Source organism: Miniopterus natalensis, chromosome 7, assembly GCF_054644295.1.
Source record: "Miniopterus natalensis isolate mMinNat1 chromosome 7, mMinNat1.hap1, whole genome shotgun sequence".
NCBI lineage: Eukaryota > Metazoa > Chordata > Mammalia > Chiroptera > Miniopteridae > Miniopterus > Miniopterus natalensis.
Window position 1 is genome coordinate 63,170,580 of NC_142087.1, and position 22,448 is coordinate 63,193,027.

Genomic DNA, 22,448 nt, shown 5'->3' on the forward strand with positions numbered 1-22,448 from the left:
GTTTCCCAGTTGACTGGGAAGGGACCCTCAGAGAGGTAGTCCCCTGAGATCACTGCCGTATGTGTGTGCATGGTGCCCTGTGGTCTTGGTGAAGAGTTCACTCTGAAGGTGGCAAGGTGACATTTGGGCACAGCATGGGGAGGGTTGCTCTAGGAACACAGAGAGGACAGTATTGCCAGCAGATGGGCTGCACGTGGTGAATTGGGTGATGGCCCCAATCTGTGAGGCTGCAGTATGGGGTGCAGTTTATGGGAGCGTTTGGACATGAGGTAGAAAGACAGGGGCAGGTCTGATGTGGGGGGTTTTTGAGGAGCTTGGGCTTTAATCTTTGGGCAGTAGAGGGCTATTTAGAAGTGTTTTTAAGACAGGAGAAGAAAATGATCAGATGCATTTTAGAAATACTGGAAAGAGGATGAGTTAGAGAAGGTGCAGGAAGGTGACAGAGAGAGCATTTGGGGGCTGCTGGGACCCCATTCATTCATTCACTCTAAGCATGTGTATTGAGGGATGCCGCAGATGCCATGCTTCTCTCCCCTGCTGCTGCAATGGGACTAGGTGGATACAGACTGTACACATAGGGATATCCAGGACCTAAGCTAAGGCAGCGTGGGTGAAGACAAGGGACAGATTTAAATATTTCTAGGCCCGAGCCTTACCTCCCTCCTGTGTCACCACCTTGGCCCTCCCTCTTCATTCAGGTCACAGCCCTCACCGTGCTTCCCCTGGAACCTGATCTTGTAGCGAGGCCTTGGAGGGGGGTGAAAGAGGAGGAACACGACCAGCCTGCGAGAACATCCTGAGCACAGGCACAGGGGTGAAAGGGCAGCAAGATTTTCCCAGGCCTTAGTCCCAATCACTTTTTCTGGCAATTCAAAAGAAATCAGAGTAAATCTTTGATCCATGAGCATAGCATGGAAGCTGGCCGTTCACGCCTTTCTACTGTTGAGTCAGAGAAAGACAGAACAAATTAATCCACAGATTCAAGAGATCCTTATCAGAGCCAGTGCTTTGTTTAGCTTTTGGTTTTATTTCAAAGAAATGCTTGCCTTATAAAACTAAACCAAGGGTCCGACCAGCGTGGCTCAGTGGTTGAGTATCAACCCATGAACCAGAAGGTCATGGTTCGATTCCCGGTCAGGGCACATGCCCGGGTTGCGGGCTCGATTCCCAATGGGGGCGTGCAGGAGGCAACCGATCAATGTCTCTCTCATTATCGATGTTTCTCTCTCCCCCTCTCCCTTCCTCTCTTTGATATCAATAAAAAAAAAAATTTTAAAAAATGAAACAAAGGGATGGGGTTAGGCCATGGGTCCCAGACCCTCCACCTCAGTTCTGGTTAATCAGAATTTTTGCAGGAACTCTGGGCTCAATCCCAATGAGACCCACATTGTATTTCTCTTCAGGCTTTCTGAGGCCAAGCCTCCTCAATTGTCCCAAGACTCTATATCTACCCATACTTGGGATCCTCATTTGCAACTGAGGCGGTTGAAACAGATTCCGAGCTAAAAACAATTTACATTGCAACTTGAAAAAATAAAAGATTTTGTCATTGGCAATATAAAGACTTACTCTAAAAGCAAGCTTCTTCTCACCAAAAAGGCTCTTACTGTAAGGGTTGGGGTTTAGTCCCCTCCTACCACCCTCGGTGAGCAGTAATTGCTCTCAACTTACTCCAAGTAGAAGGTGACCAGTGCAGGGGGAGGCAGCTCCTTCAAACCACCCCTTCTTACTATCTAGCCTTTACCTCTTCCCACATGTTCTAGAGGGCAACTCTGTCCAGGATGCATAGCCAGTCAGCCTTACCTACTCCTTTGAGCCCCAATTTGTCCTGACCCCATGGCATTGATAGATGTTAATGGTACTGTCTATCAAGTAGCCTTCATCCCAAAGGGTGTCTTGGAGACTGGGTCTACAATAAGCCTGGGAGTGGCTGAGACCTTCCCCAGGCAGTCCTCTGCCCAGACCCTTGTTTCAGACACATGAGAACTCCAGACCATAACAAGGAAACAGTGTCTGGTTTGGGCTGGTTTTTTGGAACTCATTAAACCCACTCAAACTCTGAAGTTCTTTTATCTGGAGTGAGTAGAGAAAGGGAGAGGAAAAGGAATGCTTACTGCATCACTGTTTGGCCTTAGCACTCCTACCGCTTTGGCTGGATTGCCAGCTCTGGTCCAGGTTTCCAGCTAACTACTCTGTGCAGGTACAATCCAGTCCCTGGCCTAGGACTCCCAGTACCTGGGGCAACTGTGGAGTTCTTGGCTGCTGGCATGATTACATTTGTCAGGCTAATGCACTGTGTTGTGTTGGTCATGTGGCTACTGTTGTCAAGGTGCCAGCATTTTCTGCAATGAGGACTTTATCGATGTGTGTAGCTAAGGCTCCTGGGCACTGAGGATTGTCCGTGTGTGCCAAGTGCTAACAATAGCTGAGGACTCAAAAAAAAAGCAGGCAGGCGCCGCTGGGAATGCAGGTGAGGTCCCTCTTTCTTCCCCTAACTCTCCCGTTCTCTCTCTTCATCCCTCCTCCCTGATCTCCTCTCTTTCTCTCTCCCTAGTTCCTCCTCTTCAACCCTGCTCCCCAGCAGGGGCCCAGACCTTGCCTTGTATTGTCAGGATTCTGAGTAGTTTCCCACCCATGCGCAAGCATAAGACTGTCCACATAGCTGTGATTCATTTACTGTCTTTGTTACACCTGAGTGGACAGAGGTGTCTCTTGCTCCTGGCCTTATGAAGGCCTAGCTGTCCTCGGACTAAATGAAATTGGAGCTTTCCTTATGCAGAAAACACTGGTTCAGCCCCTCAGAGGCCAGGCACTGAACTAGGCACCAGCTTCATGCATCCTCAGTGGGGACAGGGACTGATTCACAATCCCCGCCCCCCGCCACGGCAAAGTAGCTCTACTCTCTGGCCCCAGCTCTACTCTCAGTGAAGGGACAGGATTCCAGTTGGGAAGGCTGGCAGCTTCTTCCACGTGGTTCATATGTGACTTTTTTGTTCCTGATACAGAATAATTAATTATTTGAGGAAGAGCTGCTCCTTCGAAGCTAGCCAGTCCTTGCTTTGCACAGCTCTTTGCTAGCTGGGCCAGGATCCCCTTGCTCATTTGATGGAGGGAAGCTGGGTGTTTGATTCACAAGGTCATCCTGAGGCCCAAGAAAAACCTGGAAGGGCATGTTCAAAAAGAAATGCCTGGTCCCTGCCTGAGTGACCTTAGAAAAGTCATTTCCCTTTTCTGGGCCCTAGTTTACTCAACTGGCAATGGAGAGAATGTTGGTCCCTATTGCAATTAGTATGAACTTACCTGGGACTGATCTGATACCCAAAAACCAGGATGGTCATCTTTTTCCAAATGGAATCAAAACCAGCTAAGAATGCACATGCCAGCTGGTGGGAAACCCGGTTTTCTATTGCCATATAGGCTCTGGTTCTCATTTATCTAAGAACCCCAGGGTGGGAGTGGGGGAGGGTTTCATCAGTCCATTGCCCACCTTCCTGGTTCTTCTTCCTCTATTGCTTCTATTGCTTTCTTTTCCAATCTTCCTACACTTCCCTCTCAAGCAGTAGAGCTATCTGTCTTCTTCTTCAGGGAGCTCATAAGCTGAAGGCTGATCACTTCCTTCCTCCCTCTTCCATGGCCAGTGGAGTTTAGCGGCCTCCCACAGGACCCTGACCATCAAGGTATAAGAGACTTATTTGTGTGTAGAACCCCTCACATGCTTGCCTGGGATTCAGAGACACTCCCTGTATCTCTCCTGCTAGAGCAAGAAGGCAAGTGGAAAAGCAAGCACCCAACAGCACACATTGCCTCTCCAATGGGTCATGTTCCTACGATGTAATCTCTATAGCACGTGGTTCTGACTCTCGGAGTCTAATAACCTTTCAGTGAAGGAGATGCTCACAAGGAGAGCGGAAGAGAGAGGGCTTTGGACATATAGCAGCAGAGTTTAGTAAGTTGGATCAGAGCAATGGCCTAGCTGTAATGGACTTGGTTAGTGTCTTAGTTAGTTTGGGCTGTTGTAAAAGAGTAGACTGGGTGGCATATAAACAACAGAAATTTATTTCTTATGGTTCTGGAGGCTGGAAACTCCAAGATCAGGGTGCAGCATGGCCGGGTTCTAGGAAAGCCCTCTTCCAAGTTGCAGATGGCCGAATCCTCATTGTATCCTCACGTGGCAGAAAGAAGGTGAGAGCTGTCGAGAATCCCTATTACCAGGGCACCGTTCCTATTCAGGAGGCCTCTATCCTCATTACCTAATTAGACAGGGATAATTTAGCTTATGGTTCCCCCAATCCTTCCTCCTGCTCCCCCTGAAATAACTCAAAACACGTGTAGTGGCTGGTGGGCCAATATTTACCTCCCATGTGGAGGCCACTCACTGTTAGAGGAATGTGAAAGGATGAGCCTGAGAGATGAAAAAGGGTGATGATTCCAACCCCCTAGAGCCAAGCTAATGTCTCTATGTTAATTTTAAACTTGTTAATTTTAGTATACTTGTATTGTGGCCATGATCTATGTCCAATCTGAGCTTTACACTTTTGAAAGTATATCAGTATCGCCAGCCTCTGTCTGCTCTTATCCCCATGGGTAACTGGGGCAGTGCGGTTATTCCCACTTCCCGGATTTGAAACTTCTCGCCCAAGGGCTCACAGGCAGTGGCAGGACTAGAATCCAGGCCTCCTGGCTCCAGCCCATGGCTTTCCTCCTCAGTTGCGACAGCCCCATGGGGGCCAGGGATTTTTGCTGCCACCTGAGCTGTTGAAATACCACTTCTGTCATTTGCGAACAGAGAGATGAAATCGCCAAGAGAGGACTTTTTTCCTGCCCTACAAATGTTTTCTTTATACCTCTGAGCACAGCCCCTGTAAATGATTAGCCTCCATGGGAATAGTAGGTGGCAGCCGTGCGCACATTCACTGGATAATGGGCCAGGTGACTGGGTGAGATGCAGGTCTGGTGAAAGGAAGGCAGGGACTCTGAAATTTAAAGAGACTGAATGCAGGATTCGAATCAGACAAGACCTGTGAAATCCTCACATTTGGTTTGCATCTCTCAAAGGGAGGAAAGAAGCAAGTTCAGTGTATTACAAATTTGAATTTGTGAACAATGGCCTGGAGCATGGTACTTCTCAGAATGTATTTGTTCTGCCCAAATATTATGATTTCTTACTGAGTAGGTTAGGAATTAGGCCCTGGGTCTGTAGTGATGTAGACCATGAGGGAGCCCCTCCCCTTACTGGACTCCCTTCCAAGTCAAATAGTGAAGACAAGCAATTAAAGCTGAAACAAAAAGGGAGAAAAGTGACATGAGATGCAGAGGACAGGGAGACACAGCTGACAGCTATGCTAGTCCAGGGCAAGAAAGGAACATCAAGGAAGGCTTCCTGGATGAAGAGGCTCTTACCCTTAGACCTAAAGGATAGGTAAGAATTAGCCAGGGGAAGATGAGAGGGAACAGCAAGTGTGGAGGCCCAGGGCAAGGGAGAGCATGGCATTTTCATGATGAGAGAATGTTTTGTATGGCTGGTGAGCAGAGTCAAGGAAACCATGAGATTAGAGGCGGGAGAGGTTTAGAAGGGATGTCAATTCCCAAGATTTGAGAGAGCAAAGTAAATCTGTCTCCAAGGAACTGGGAAAACGAAAAGAAAAAAAAAAAAGCAGGCACTCATGTGTGAGAGGGATGGGTGGGGTGGGGATCGGCCACAGGAAGACCCCGCAGAAGGTGACAGAGAGTGAACCGGCATTGGAACCAAGGCTGGATTAAGACCCGAGCTCTAGCCCTTTTTGTATGTGATTTTGAGGAGTCACTTCAATTCTGTAATATGGAAGGACAAGGAGGAGACGGGCACCTACTGTTCCCAAATGCAGTGTTTATTCACATTGCAGAATAGTTACACCTATCTCGCAGTGTTGTGAAAACTAAGCCTAACATTGTTGATTGTCTGTGCCCATGCCCAGCACATAGTAGGTCTTCAGTAAGTGCCAGCTGAGTTGTACTATTTGCCTGGGGAACAAGGTGGGGGCTTGGTTCCTGGAGCAAGGCAAGAGCCCAGTTGTTGCAAGGGAAGCGGGGGTCAGAGAGAGCCATGCTGTGGATGCAAATAATAATATTTGGGCTGCCCCGAGTGCCAGCTCCAGGTGATTGACAGAGACTCTGGGATACTGTTTGAGAAGGTTCTGGTTTTCCTGTTCACCAGAAAAGAAAGGGTGAAGAATGATTATCAGTGTCTGCCATGGGTGCAAGATGGGTCAACAGTAGTACCAGTGGCACATATTTGCCATTTCTGGTCCAAAAGCAAGACAACTTAAGGCTGTGTCCTTTAGCGACAAAGCTGGCATCTTTTAGCATTTCTGCCATGGGCTCACCCTGCAGGTAGGGAGTAAGTGATCCCATGTAAGGGTCCCAAAGTTTGGCAGGAAAGGTTGAGTCTGAACACTGAGCTCCTTGAGGGTCAGTGGCTGTGCTTTTCCATGATAGCTTATTAAATCTGGGCGCACAGAGAGGAATTTCCAAGTTCAGGGAAGGCGCAGGGGCCTGTGGGCACCATGCAATGGGGGAGAAATGAAAGATGCAGGCTCTGCTTCTGAGAAGCTGAGCCCCTGGCTGGGATCTCTGCCCTTTAGAACACAGTCCAAACAAAGCAAGCCCCAACGGGGACCTCACCTTATTTAGCCACTAAAGTCATAGCTGTTCTAATTTAGATTGTGAAAGAGGCCAACATCTTCTGCGATCCCAGGTTTCCTTCCTTAAAAAATAGAGGATGAGAAGTTTCCCCCTGAATCTACAAAGGTCAGATGTAGGAGTTGTCTTAACTTAGAGGGATTGAAATACTGGCATGCACACCCCCCTTTGCACAACTGTGACCTGGGGGTTGGACACCCAGCCTCAGGCCTGGGCAGGTGTAGCCTCTGCAGCCCATGCTGTTTCCATGGTGACCAGCACCCACACTTCACGCGCAGGGACCCAGACTGCCCTGTCTCCCTAGCTTTGCGCCGACGTGAGCTTGGAGCTCCAATGAGGCTGCTGGAATTTCTCTGTGCTATTTCAGTATTGTTGGGAGGCCTGGGAAGTCTTTGTTCTCCCCGGCTGGTTATGTAATTTTCAAGAAAAAAGGCAGAGCAAAGACTGAACTGAATGCTCCCAGAGTTTGCTTTTGGGGGAGGAGTTAACACCCCCTCTCCCGGGCCTGATATTCTTTCTGCTCATTTTTTCTTCTTCCCCTCTGTACCTCTCCTCTCATCCCCTCACTGTGAGATCAAAGCAACAGGGTTCCCTCCTGTTTCTTACTCAGCAGCATCCCCACCAGCATGTTCCCGGGGAAATGTATAAGGGAAACATGCCAGGGTGGTGGCATCACTGCCCTGCAGAGACATTAAGAAGTTTGCACATCTCAGGGGAGGGTGCTCACTGGGGCCTGGGGATCAGTGCCTGGCAGTGAGACATTTATTTTAGACTAAACAGTGCTTTTGGCTCGGGCTGCTTTCTGTCCTGCGAGCTGGTGTGTGAAGGGTTACCCAGGGCCTCGGCTGGGAAAGGTACTGGGCATGAGAGGCACTGGGCACAGGAAGTGCCACCTGAGCACACGAGGAGCAGCCATCTGCCCACGCACTGGGTTTTAACAAAAAGAAAGGGCTTCTGGGCACAAGCAGTTTACTTCGCATGAACTCCAGCCGGCTCCCCTCCTAGGTGGAGGGGATGGCACTTCCTTTCAAAAGTTGGAAGACCAGGAAGAGTTTCTTCTAACTCCTGAGAGCACCACTGTCGCTGAGGGTAAACCCAACTGAGTCTCAATGCTAAAAATCAGACATAACACAATGATAATGGCCTTGGGACCTTCCTTGGTGAGGAAATGCCTTCCACTCACTATGCTCTTTTGGGGCCTGTGTGACATTCTCTCTGGGACCCTTCCTCCCCCTTAAAACCCCACCCATCCTGGGAGAGTCAAAAGCTTTCATTCCTGGACCGCAGGGACACATTTTAATTTTTCTTTCCATTTGGGCCATACTTTGTTGTAACCAAAATCTCACTGCACTTTGTGTCTGCTGGTATTTATTTATCAAGTCCCTCCTATATTCCAGACACTGGGTTAGACCCTGGGGCTGCATCAGTGAGAAAAAGAGGTTCTGTCTGGCTGTGGAATCTGGTGAGATCCAAGCCAGGTAAGAAGACCCAGGACCCTAGCTCAATGACTTTCCAAGGTCTCAGTCCAAGTCTGCCATTTCACAATCTTGGAACCATCAAGAACTACAGGTCTCAGAGCTCCTTCTCCCCATTAGTTATCTACTGCTGTGTAACAAACATCCCCAATTTATTGGCTTAAGCAGCATTTATCATCTCATAGTTTCTGTGGGTCAGGAATCTGGGAACAGCTTAGCCAGGTGCCTGTGATGTTGGGTCTTTGTGAGACTTCAGTCATGCTGTGGCCAGGGCTGTACTCCTCTCAAGGCTCACCTCGGGAAGATTTGCTTCCAAGCTCCCTCATGTGATGGCTGTGGACCTCAGAAGATCTGCTTCCAAGAACTCACATGGGTATCTCCATGGGACTGCTTTGTGACATGGTCATCAGCTTCCCAAATAGTGATCACCAAGATGGAAGCCACAGTCTTTCAATAACCCAATTTCAGAAGTAACATCCCATTACTTCTGCCATATTCTGTTCCTTAAGAGTGAGTCAATAAGTCCAGGAGGAAATTATACATGGCCGAAGCCAGGAGGGGCGACTATTGATAGCATCTTAGAAGCTGCCTTCCACATCCTCCAGGTGTCTTCTCTGACTGACTTGCCTAGCCTTAACTCCTGCTCCACGTGCGGTGGGAATCAAGACATAGCTCCTGAATGTTCTCGCTTTTGTGATTGTTGTTGTTGTGGTTCTTCTCTCCCTAAGGAAATATAAGCCCCTAGAGGCCAGGAGCCTTATGTTCTACATCTCTTTATTTCCCACTTAGACCAACTGTCTACCCTAGCTGGTTACTATTATTAGATAATTCAGACTCAAGTTAAAAACAAAATAAAACAGTAAAAATATCTTAACAATTGGGCTCGATGATCTCACTTGGTAAGAAAGGTGGAGGTAGACATTTCCAGGCTTGGCTCAGCTACTCAACAAAGTCAACAAGGCCCCAGGCTCATCTGCCAACTCCAGTGTGCTGGCCTTTGTCCCCAGGTTTGTCCCCACATGGTCTCAAGGTGGCAGCTGCAACACCAACACCACTTTCTTCCACAACTGCATTCAAAGACAGAGAGTGGAGGAGGAAAACTTTTCCCTTGGGGGCCTCCCAGGGGGTGTTCCTTTAAGGCTTATTGTCCAGAACTAGATCAAGTGACCAGCCCTAAAACAACCACTGACAAAGGGGAATTGAATTACCATGATTGGCTTAGATTTATAGCCCCTCACAGAGATGGGTATGTGAGATACCAGTGGCCTCTAGGGTTTTTTAAGTGTATGAGGCTATCATAGCAACCAGGAAGCGCTGTTGACATTTAGTGGGTCGGGACCATGGCTGCTTAAAAGTTCAATAGTGCACTATACAGCTCCACAAAACCAATGACTCTTCTGCTCAGAAGCCATCACTGTCTCTGCTGGAAGCTGCTGATTTAGATCAGTGGTTCTCAACCAAGGGTGATTTCGTGCCTCCTCCACTGGTGGTAGTTTTTAAAGATTAGAGACATTTTGGTTGTCACAACTAGGGGGTGCTGCTGACATCTCGTAAATAGAGGCCAGGGAGGCTGCTAAACTTTCTATAGCTAAGAATGATCTTGCTCAAAATGTCAATCATGCTGAGGTTGAAAAATCCTGGTTTAGACCCACCATTAGTCATCCCTGAGTTGGGCTCAGCTGCTCGATGGCTGACCCGGACCTGGTTTTTGTTCCATAAGAGGAAGTGGGAATGGTTTCTGGTTTGGTGGTTAGTGTCAGCCAGAGGGCATCTGGGAGTCAGCCAGCCAGGTGAATGCTCAGCTCAGCTTCCCTCTAGAATGGCCAGTCCCTGCATCCACAGACTCTTGCGTATCTGAGGTTTACAGTTGGAGAAGTCAGGAAATGGTTAGGAGGCAGGGTTATGGTTGTTTGAACTTGGTGTTATCTGTTTTGTTTTGTTTCTCAACTCTTTCTCTCATTTCAATGTTCTATTTCTCACTTTCTTTCCATAAAGTGAACTTATTAACCAAGGCCTCCACACTGAAGCTGAATGCAGGCTGAAATGGGACTGCTTCTTGCTATAATTTGAGAAGTACCACAAAGTGTGCCTATCCCAAACTTGTCCTTTCCTCGGTCTGGGAAGTCACACTGGGCCTAGATAATTCGTAGCTAGAGTCACTCGTGTGGGCTCAGATCATGTTATGATGGTGAGAAGAGTGGGCTTTGGAGTCAGACAGACCTGAATTTACATCCAAGCTAGTGATATGACTTTGGGCAAGTCACTTCCCCCTACAGGCTTCATGATAACAACCTCATAGGGTTCTTGTGAGACCCAACTGAAGTAATTGGGCAAAGCCCTTGGCCCATGGTAGACCCTGAATTAGTGTACTTACTCTATCTTCAGTGTGTCATCTTTGCCACCTCTCCAGAAAGCCTCTGTTAAAACCCAAGTGTGGTTTAGAAGTGAGGTGCATCAATAGTACGTAGAATTGCAGGACTAGGAGGTAGCTTGTGGAGAACAGAGCTGGGCCCTGAGCACATGCAACCTACAGGTGAGCTTAACTAAGGCCGGGGTCCCAAGCTCAGGGTACCTCCCTGGGATAGTGCCACCGTGAGGGGCAATAGGATGACTGAGTCCAGGAGGGAGGAGATGGTGCAGCAAGAGCTGGAAAGGGCCTGGGTTACAATACACTTCGGCACCTACTCAGGAACAAGCTAGGGGGAATTTCTATACAATCTAGGGCAGGGTTTGGCAAACTACAGCCCCCAGGCCAAATCCAGCCCTCCAGCTATTTTTGTAAATAAAGTTTTATTAAAAATGCAGCCATACCCTCCATTTGGGTATTGTCTAGTTGCTTTTGTGCTACAAAGGCAGGGTTGAGTGCTTGGGTTGAGTAGTTGAAAAAGAGACTGTATGTCCTACAAAGACTAAGGTATTTATTCTCTGGCCCTTTATAGAAAAGTTTGCTGGTCTCTGGTCTAGAGGACTTTATTCACATACACTGAGACTACAGTGACTAGGGCCACAAGCCTTAGAGTCACACAGACTTGACTGTGATATGAACCGTGCCATCTAGAATTGGGCAGAGTATACAGCCTGTTCAGTTGTAAATAAACATCAGCCCTGTCTGAGGAGGATTTCCTGCAAGTTTTGGGGTGCTCAGGAGAGGGAAGAAAGCAGTGTCTGTGAAATGTCAGCACCTCACTGGAGGCCATAGTTCCTCCTGAAAGTCAACAGCATGAGGTTTGGGAGGATCTGAGCATGCAGAGGAGGTGAGTCTAAATTTAGACTTTGCAAAGCTGCTTTGTAAACTAGAGCCTCAAGAATCCCAGAAAGGGACAATTGGCACACACCATCTCGTGTCTGGTTTGCCTCCACATGTTAAAAGTTTGGATGTATGAGAGGATAATTAATTGGCCTCAAATAAAATATTTCTGGAGAGTCAGTGAGAGATGAAGCTCCACTGTTAGGAGTCCTGGGGTAGATATTTCTACTCCTGTGTTTGATTCTGATGTTTGTCATGAAATTGTGGGTGTCTGGGTTACCCTTGACAGTTACCTGCCTTCTTCTTGCTGTCACACTTGTGATTAGAAGCAGCTCTGGGCCACCAGCTCCAAATGGAGATTGATTGTGCTTCTCCCTGAAGCTGCATCATGCCAAGAGCTGCCACATTCAATCCTCTGCCCAGGTGGGCACATCCAGATGCCAGGTCTACCCCTCACCGGGACGGATAGGCCCATACCTCTTCATATATCACACAAGCAGTGAACCATTAATTCAAGACTTCTTAGGTAATAGGTGTTTTGTAATCAGTCCACCTGTGGAAAAAGACAAAGGGTTGACAGTAGAAATTATAGAAGAATTATAGAAAGAAACTTATAAAATAAAAAGGGTTGAGAAGAGACAGCAGACTCAAATGGGAACAGAGAAATGGTTAGACGAGGGCTGCCTGGTTAATGTTGAAATTCCTTTTTTTAAAAAATGTATTTTTAGTGATTTCAGAGAGAGGAAGGGAGAGGGAGAGAGAGAGATAGAAACATCAATGATGAGAGAGTCATTGATCGGCTGCCTCCTGCACGCCCCCTACTGGGACTCGAGCCCACAACCCAGGCATGTGCCTTGACCGGGAATCGAACCTTGATCTCCTGGATCCTAGGTCAATGCTCAACCATTGAGCCACGCTGGCCGGGCAATGTTGAAATTCTAAGGGAGGCAGTAATGAAGCAGAGGATGATGCTAAGTGGGTTGAAGTTCAGAAATATTGGTTTGTCTGAGTGGTTGGGGCTTGTTGTGAGAACAGTCCTGCTGAACAAGTTGCATTGGAGCAACAGGCACAGGAAGGGGAGGCTGACTGTCTAGGAAATGTGGGCATCAAAATTATGGAGACAACGATGTTCCTTGGGTACTTCCAATCCACAGTTATTTTCTGAGTGCTACTTTGAGCCCTGGGCTTAAGCTTAAAGTCTGCTTGGGAGATGGGCATGTATTAAAAAGTTAAATAACAGCCCAAATGAGTATATGATTAGTGTCAAATATAGCATATACATGAATGCTACAGGAGTTTGGAAAGGGGAGAAATGTCTCTGAGGACTGGGATGGATGCATCACAGAGGAGGTGAGACTTCATCTGGATTCTGAATGAAGGGCAAGATTTCAACAAGTGGGGAGGAAGCAGGAGAACATTTCAGGAACCGGGAAGGTCCAAGCAGAGAAGCAGGGCAGGAATTGAAAGAGTATACTTAGATGCGCATGGGGAAGGTGGAGAGGATCTGCAAGGTGGTGTGGCACCTGCCTACTGAAGCTGGCAGTGTGTTGGGAAGTCCACTGACACACACACACACACACACACACACACACACACACACACACACACTCAGACACACATGCACATACAAGGGCGACAGTCCCTCTTTCCTGTGAGGGGAAAAGGAAAGAGTTTTAAAAAATAAATAAAGAACCTCTTAATTATTCACAGATTATCTGCATTGCAGCTGATCTCAAACAAATCCTGCTTTCAGCTTGCTGGTGATGTCATCTCCTCCCTGCTTAGATGCTCATTCCCATCTCTGTTTATAACCCTGTGAGGCCTGGAAAGGGAAGAAGGCTTTAAGTCTCTCCTCATAAAGCAAAATATATAAATATAAATGCCTCTGTTTGCTGTGCCCTTGGGATCCAAACTAGACATATGGGTAGAAAGTGAAAGAAGCTCCAATTTCGGTTCTGTTACCTGCATTGGGCAGCAGGAGTCAGAGGAGGCATGGAACAGGGCACTGGGGTGCCTCTTTTGTTCTCCTGAATTAGATATCCAGGTGGATGGAGTTCACTAAACACAGATGCTAGACCTTAGCTCAGTGGGTGGTCCCAGCACTGACTTTAATTGGCTAGGAATCCTCAGAGTGAATGGTATTCATTTATCATTTCACCAAATGTTTATTGACCCTCTCTATGCTAGGGGCACTGAGCTAGTATTCTCTGAGCCTCAGTGCCCTCATGTATAGAGTGAGAACTTTGTTTCTCAGGGGAGGTGCTGGCATTGGGAGTGGGTATTGATTACTCACTGAGGAGGTGCTCAGCAGGATGGTTAGCAAATCTGGCCCTGCCCATTAAAGGCCAGTAGGGACTCCTCCTCAAATGAGCCAAGGAGGGCAGGATCATCCCAGTTAAGGGCCATTGGACCTGTTTTCTACAATTGCTTTCCAGTCTGAAATTCTGCAAGTCTATGATTATTTTGCTGCTGGGCCCAATAAAAACATGCAGAGTAGAACTGCTGAAGATTTGATGAAACACTAGAATAGTAGGCGCATCTTATTTGAAATGTAAGGGAATTTTCAACAACAGCAAAAATAGGTAACATCTATTGAACGAGTACTATGTCCCAGACCCTTGGCAAATTTCTTTCATTAGAAGTTTTTACAGGGGATCTGATTCTTTACTGTTTCGTATCATTGTGTCCCCTAACTTGACTTCTTAGTTTCAGAGCATTGACTGTTGTTTTGCTTCATTTATCATTTGCAGAGTTGTGCAGAGTTCAGATCTGAAAGTATCCCTACAGGGGACCCTACAGCATGATGGGGATTCAGGAGCAGGCCTGTCTGTATTCACTCCTTTGTTCTGGACACAGTGTTTGTTCTTGTGTGTCCATGGACTTAATAAACTTACAAAACCAGCCCCTTCCTTAGAAGCTATGATATTACTGCGTTTACTTCGGAAGTCTGAATTCATATTGCTAGTTTTGCAGTTTTTTCTCCCCCCTTGGGTCCTATGCCTGTAGTTGGAGTCAGCAGTCACCGGGGAGCAGTCAGGATTGAATCTGACCCATTGCTTTGAAAAGCTAGGTCCCCATTCTCAAAAAGAATACAGTTCACCATGCCGGTCCTGGTGTCACACTAAAAAGTCTGTGCTCTGGTTTGCTGGACAGAGAGTCCCTTTATTAGGGTGGCAATGTAATTTACTTGCAATTTCCTATGTATGCTTATGCCTGCCACCTACGTGGAAAGCAAGAGATGCAAATGTAATTAAATTGCTAATTTGAATATTAAGTTATTAAAATATTCAAAGACATTTGCAAAAGAGGGAAGAAAAGGGATCCAAGTAGAAAAACAAGATTATCGATCCTTTATTTTCTGGCCTCTACTAGTTACTTTTACTCTCACCCTTCCTGGCTAGTGCTGATGTGTGTGTTTGGAGAGCTTAAAGAATGAATTTCTCAAAGGTCAAAGCTGATCATTGCCTCCCACAATTTGTGAATGTTAACCTTTGGGGAGCAAGCATTTACATAAAAGGCACACCACTTGATGATCTTATCAAATCAATCCATCTTCTCTCTCTTCCAGGGGACGCTGCACACAGCGGGAGGGGTGGCTGGGTGATGTGAAGCCTGGAATCCCCTGAGCAAGCAGTGTTTCAGCTGGCTGGACAGATCAAATAACACTAGGGCTGGTTAACAAAGACGCGCTGGTGGGAAGGTATTGGAAGCCAGAGTGTGGAAATTTACCCAACGTTATTTCTTTGACAGGGAAGGAGACTCGATCTGAAAGATGCCACGTTCCTGCAGCCTCTCTGAGTCCAGCAGAACACAGTCTCATTCGATGTGGCATGGATGAGGGGGTGACAGAGGATGCTGCCCCCACTGAAGCCTCCAGAGGAGCCTGGCCTGGCAGCTGAGCTCCCCTCAGATTCAGGACTGCAGGTGTAACTTGGTGTAGAGCTCATGGAAGGGCCCTGGGTTTCTCCAGCTTTCTGCACTGATGCTCACCAGGCTGGTTTGGGTTGCAGAATCTAAGGTGAGCTGGTAGAAAGGGGAGCTGGTGGAGGCAGAAAGAAGCCCCTGTTAGCCTCTGGAATCCACTGTTGGAATCCCTTCATTCTGGTCAGGACACAGAGCAGCTACCAAGCTGCCAGAGGCTGTGCTGCAACTGAGCTTCGGACCTCGTCAGTGAAGGAACACAGCTTAGCAAAAGCATTTCAGCCCGAAGCAACTTCTGTTAACAAAGGATTTAAAGGGGAGAGTTTCTGCACCTTTACTTTGTGGTCCATTATGATAGAAAACTTTACATTCACATGGATAATGAGACTGGTTTCTCTTTCCAAGATGCTACCTTTGAAAGAAGCATGAGCCATTCTGAGTGTGGAGGAGGGCTTGGGATACGCAGGAGTTGGTGGACAGCCCTCCCAGTGCAGGTCAAGAAAACAGCATGAGCCTCCAACTTCTGCAGCTCAGCAAGCATGGACATGTGCCACCCTTGTCTCCAGAGAGCTGGTAACAGTGACATCACCGCGAGAAAAAGCATCCCTCAGCCTCAGAACTTGACAGAATGAAGTGTGCTGGGGAAGCCACTAGCTGGGACTTGGCCTTTCCTGACTGCCCTTCAGTCACACGGGCATCGCCTGACCACCACTGAGCCGACAATGGCCGAGAAGGGTGACTGCATTGCCAGCGTCTACGGGTATGACCTTGGTGGGCGCTTCGTTGACTTCCAACCCCTGGGCTTTGGGGTCAATGGGCTGGTGCTGTCAGCCACGGACAGCAGGACCTGCCGGAAGGTGGCTGTGAAGAAGATCACCCTGAGCGACGCCCGCAGCATGAAGCATGCACTGCGGGAAATCAAGATCATCCGGCGCCTGGACCACGACAACATCGTGAAGGTGTACGAGGTGCTTGGGCCCAAGGGCGCCAGCCTGCAGGGCGAGCTGTTCAAGTTCAGCGTGGCCTACATCGTGCAGGAGTACATGGAGACCGACCTGGCCCGCCTGCTGGAGCAGGGCACGCTGGCGGAGGAGCACGCCAAGCTGTTCATGTACCAGCTGCTCCGCGGCCTCAAGTACATCCACTCGGCCAACGTGCTGCACAGGGACCTGAAGCCCGCCAACATCTTCATCAGCACCGAGGACCTCGTGCTCAAGATTGGGGACTTCGGGCTGGCGAGGATCGTGGATCAGCATTATTCACACAAGGTATGTCCAGCTGGAATGGCTGATAGGAGTGGCCCACGGAATCCTCCAGGATGCTCGCAGTGTTCCAGAGTGTATTCCTAGCTCCATGGGACTGGGGTCTGTGTCTCGGGGAGGCTGGAGGGTGCTAGAAAGATCACTGGCCTGAAAAGCTGTGTATGTGGGGGGGGGGGGCAGGGCGGGGCGGTTCTGGTTCTTGATCTTGGCTCTGCCATATGGCCATGATGAATAACTCCAGGTTGTGCAAGAGGGGGTTGGACTAGATTATCTCTAAGGTTTCTTCCAGCTCCAAACTCTATCGCTTTAAAACTGTGCGGCTGGTGAATTTGCCTCTGGCATCCTCTAACCACCTCCTCTCCCTACTGCCTGCTCAGGACTCCTGATGGGGCTTCCCACCCTACCATATGCTTATGCTTTTGTTCATCTTGCCGCCTCCTTCTCCCCAGAAAGCTGACCCACTACGTGTCCCATTCTCTCTGTCAGTGGACAAGGGGCACAACTCATCCTCAGTGTCCATTATCTAGCAAATGGCTCAGCTCTCCCAGGTCCCACAGTGCCCCGGTCCCTGAATGTGATAAAGCTGTGGGTGTCTGGATGGTGCTATTGAGACCCCATGTGGTGGGGGACTACATGCTCCACCAGCTGCAGAGGTCACAGCTGACCCAGCCATACTGGTGGAGATACTGACACTCCTCTAGACCTCTTCTTACCTAACTCACAGTTCCCTTCAGGAGCTGGAAGTCCTCTAAAATTCTATTCCCTTCACTCCCTGGTTCCTGCCACTTTAGGGGAGCCTCTGAGCTGCTCAACCTGAGCACATGTCACCGGGTACCCCTCACCAGAGCTGGGGGGTAGGTGTCCTTTCCAACTTCCTGCCAAAACCTTTGTGCCATAAATTTTTATTAGAATGAAAACATTCCCTAGGAAGTAGGTGTGCCATAAACTGATATGAGCCAAGGGGCTAGCGTGGGTCATGAAAGGGAAGGGTAGCTCTGACCTTGAACATGCTTCAGCACCCTATATACCTGCAGCCAGAAGGTCACAAATGCACAGAAAGGCACTGGCCTGTTCGGTGCAGCTGCAGTGGGAGGGTGTCTAGTGGAGGGGGAGGCATGGCTCCCTGTCCCACCCTCACTGGCTGGAGCTTGGGCTCCAGCCCAGGTTTCAGAGCCCAAATCAGCTCAGCTGGCTCTAGCTCCTTGTGCTGCCTTTACCATGAGATTGCCCTCTGCTCCCCTCCTACAGCTAGGCCATCTGTCAGAACGGACGGCCGACTCCGTAGGCAGGAATGTCCATGGTAAAAACAAGTCTTCCTGTCGTCCTAATGTCCTAATGCCCTGTGCTGTTCCTACCTTCTCTTTCCTCTAAGGAGCAATTGAGCCAAAGATTTTAACTCTAAGAGAGTCCATGACTGGGATACAAAAAAAATCACCTTCTGAATTGGAATAAACCAGCACACTGGGAATAATAATAGGACCTTCCTTAATCACAGAGTCTGATTAAGTGAAGTATTACAGGAAAGTGCTCAGAAGATTCCTTAGGAAAGGCAGGGAAGGTGATCTGCTAGAGCAAAGATTGGCTGTAGTAATAATTCCTAAGAGGCGCACGGTGTGAAGAAAGGACACTATGTGAGGAGGCAGAGACCTGGGCTCATTTCTGACAGTGCTAGCTTGGCACATGAGTGCTCCCCATCTGGGAGCCTCAGTTTTCCCTTCTTGACAGGGATGATAATACGTGCCCTGTCTGTCCCACTGGCTTGTGGTTATGAATCAAAATGGAACATGAATGTAAAGCCCCTTGGAGAATAGCGAGGACCCCATCCATTCATTTCTTGAGTGTTTTCTGAGTGCACACTGGGCCCAGGTCCAGTGCTGGGAGCCGGGGAGGTTCACTGACCACTGGCAGGGAACCACTTTTCCAAATGGGACTTTCATTTTCCTGATACAGTGGAATTTAAATGTTCTGACTTACTCTTCTTGGGCTCTCTTCAAAAAAAATTAACTATTGGAGGTTTAAAAGAATCATTGGAGCCAGTTAAAGCCCAGTAGGTGTTCACATCAGCCCTGTGTTTGGCAGGTGCCACCCACCCTTACCTGCTTCCTCCCTCATATACCTTCTGCTTTTAGCTTCCTCCCTTCTCTTCCCTGAGTGACGATGGAAGCTTTATATTTGGTGCTTTTATTTTTTCAAAGTGCATTTAAATCAGTTCTCATTTAATCCTCATAATGCTGGGAGGCACTTACGAAAAAGGGTCCATTTTAAAACAGAGACGGTGCACAGCCAGAGTGGCTCGGTTGGTTGAGCATTGTCCAGCGCATCGAAAGATTGCCAGTTCGATTCCTGGTTGGCACATACCTGGGTTTCTGGTTCGATCCCCAGTGGGGGCACGTATGAAAAACAACCAATTGATGTTCCTCTCTCACATCGATATATCTCTCTTTCTCTCTCTCTTTCCCCACCTTTCCTCTCTCTAAGCATGTCGTCGGGGAGGATTTAAAAAAAAAGGAAATAATAATAAAACAGAGACCTGGCTTTCTCAAGTTTACTTGGCCAATGGTGGCTGAAGGGGCACTGGAACTTGGGCCTTCTTGTGTCTCAGTGGATGGTCTTTCCATGTGTAATTGTCATGAGGGCTTTCTTGATCCCCAGTTAGAATTAATCTTTCCTTCTTCTGAATTTCCATGTCACTTTCCCCCCATCCCACAACCCAGATCTCCTAGCACCGATGACTAGCCTCTGCTCTGTCTTATGGGCATTTGTATCTGTGTCTTTTGTGCTCTCCTAGGCTGAGAGCCCCTTGATTCCTTGCGGGCCATCTCATGTTATCTTGGTTTCCTCCAGGGAGTCTAATCACTGTGCTTGAAACATGGCCCAGTTGACTTGTTTGGCCACCTTGAACAAATGGAAGACTAGTCATTTACCAGCACCTTACAGATAGGAAGTTAGTTGAGTTCATTAATTACATGTGGTTAGGTTTGACTCTCAGAAATAGAGCACATACAAGGAAGAGGCATTAAAATGTATACCTTCAAAACTTAAATAGATGAAAAATTAGTGTTTAATTTAAGCACGTGTAATGAAAGCTAATAAATATAAAGCAATCATAGTAGAATCAGAGGGGGGAAAAAAGAGAGAACATAATTCTTCCAGCGAATGGATTGGTCGGGGTCAGATGTGTGTATCTACTCTCCCTGGTGTGCTTGGAGGATGATGTTTACATGAGCTGCTCTAAAATTGACCCCTCCTAAAGTTTTATGGATCCTGCACCCACCTTGAAGAGATCATGCTTACCTGGGCTGCAGCTAATACCTTGGTGTGAGTTACAAAAAAGGTGCCCCTCCTTTCCAGGCTGATTCAGCTCAGTGCTGGGGACAGACTTTGTGATCCAACTTGGGGGCCGGACTGGGCCCCTCTGCCCCTCGGCCAAGCACTACCCACTAGCACCAAGCAGTAGCTGGAATCTCATTCTCCTGGTCATGACTTTCACACTGATGGACAATTAGTCTCCTGAACCTCCACATCCCCTCATTTATCATAGAATCTGTCACAGAATAGGTGCACATTGTGTTTGGTGAACGAGTTGCCAGAGGAAACTGTCTTCTCTAATGAGCGGCTGGGCGCACTGGGACTCCAGTCATAGTAAGGGAGCATTTTGGCATGTGTCCCCTACCACACCACCCCTAGCGGTCTTGGTCTTTGTGAGGTCCAGAGGGCAACTAGAGTTCCCAGTAGCCCATACTGCCAGGGAGATGGCAGTGGTGGCACTGGGGGTGCTCTCTCAACGGAGGCAGCTTGGGGAGCACTGGCCTCTCTGTGTCATTATTATTCACCTCACTAATTGCTTGACCTCAGGCAAGTCCTTTTCCTTGTGAAGCTTATTAAGAGATCTGTAAGAAGACCTCACAATCATCTATTCATTCCCTTAATTTCACAGATGATAAAACCAAGGCCTGGAAAGGAAAAGAGACCTGCTCAAGGTCACACAATGAGTGGCTGAGCAACAATGCCTGTGTTTTAGCTCCATGTCCACTGATTTTTCTGAGCATCCCTTCTCAATGGTCTTTCCTGCCAAATGGGGTCATCACTCCCATTCTGATTATTTCATAAGATTCTTGTTAGATTCCAATGAGAGCGTGGATATCAAAGTGCTTTCAGATGTAAGCTGAGTCACTAACAGAACTATCTGTCCAGTAAATGCCATACTATAGGATGATGAAAAGGCATACACCCAGATGTCATCCCCCCCCCCGCCCGAAATATAGAACCAACTCCTGACATGGTGACCAAAGTCATGAGGCCCTACCTGAAGGGTAGCTTCCCAGCCTGTGGTGCTGATAGGAACCCCTTTCTGCCTGCTCCTTGGCAGGCCTGCTAATTAGTTCCTTATTATTATTGTTGAGAAGCAGCGGATGAAGGATCAGAGCATGTTTTCCTTTGAATTTATCTTATTAGAAAGTAGATCTCAAAAGAGAAAAAAAATATATTGTTTAAGACTTCACTGAGCCCTGTGTAAATTCTAAGAAATGTCAGGAGCCTCCGGGAAACTGCAGAGGGCTGAGCAGCATGTTGATAGCCTGATTAGCTGTATGAACACTCCCCTCCAGGAAGGGGCCACCCTTGGCCATGGAGGGAACCACCTTTTGTCCTTCCTGGGGCAGCCAGGAGACTGCCAGCAGACTTGCCTTTCCTGGGGGCAGTAGACAGAAAATACACAGGAAAGAAAGCAAGATAGGAGGCCCATTAGAATTTGGGCAACTAAAGGCTCTTGTGTTTTGGTGGATCATTTGAGAAAGTCTGGCCTGCCTTTGGGTCCTGACCCCTCTCTACTTCAGAGCCCTCTGTTTTCTTACATCATTCACAATCAGAATGCTATCCCACTTTGCCTCTGTATCTCATGAAGAGTCCTTAGAAATCAACTAGTGCAGAGGTTCTCAAAGTGGGTGCTGGACCAGCAGCATCAGCTTCACCTGGAAACTTGTTCAAGATGAAAATTCTCAGGTTCCATCTCAGACGTACTGAATCAGGAACTCAGGGTGGGGTCCAGCAAGCTGTATTGTAGCAAGCTTCCAGGTGATTCTGATGCTTAATTTTTCAGAACTACTGATCTGAAGACATGGAGTAGCTTGTGTGTGGATAGAAAGCTGATGCTCCTGGTGTGTTTGCTGATGCTTAAAGCTGTGGTTCTCAAACTTCAGTGCAATGACAAAGGCTAAGAATGCCTCCCCGATAACACAGGTGTATTTGAAGCAGGTAGCTTAACTAAAAGGGATAGTTAATGGTGGAGATATCAGGCACTGTGACAGGGAGCCTGGAAGATTGTTTTAGGCAGGATGACTTTAAGGATCTTAATCACATTGCAAACTGCCTGGTTGGTCAATCGTCACTCAAGTTTGGTGGAAAGCTACAACACACCAGGGACCTAAATCCAAGGGAATGTTGGTTCTATTTGGGTTTGACTTTAACAATAGTTAGGTGATATAAACAATGATTTTAGCCCAGCCAGGCATGGCTCAGCAACTGAGCATCGAACTAGGATCCAGGAGATTATGGTTCGACTCCTGGTCAGGGCACATCCCCAGGTTGCAGGCTTGATCCCCAGTCAGGGGGCAGGAGGCAGCCGATCAATGACGACTCTCTCATCATTGATGTTTCTATCTCTCTCCCTTCCTCTCTCTGAAATCAGTAAAAATATATTTTTAAAAAACCACACAATCATTTTAGAAGACATATACTATTAATTCTCTATAAACTACTTCACTATATTTTATTTTAAAACTGCGTGTTTGATTGAGGGCTCAGCAAGATACTGTATTTAAGGCTTATGGTTCAATTCAAGATCCCAAAGGAAGCAAAGAGGTACAA

General features: G+C 47.8%; 1 protein-coding gene across 2 annotated transcripts in view; it reads left to right on the forward strand.

Moving 5' to 3' along the window:
* The window catches only part of MAPK4 (mitogen-activated protein kinase 4), a 127,125-nt gene that overhangs the window by 63,722 nt on the left and 40,955 nt on the right, over positions 1-22,448 (forward strand). For both annotated transcript variants that reach the window (XM_087819098.1, XM_087819097.1), the window contains one exon: positions 15,151-16,589. In XM_087819098.1, coding sequence (XP_087675224.1) covers positions 16,044-16,589 — 546 coding nt within the window. In that variant the 5' untranslated portion in view covers positions 15,151-16,043. The remainder of the gene's footprint in view (positions 1-15,150; positions 16,590-22,448) is intronic.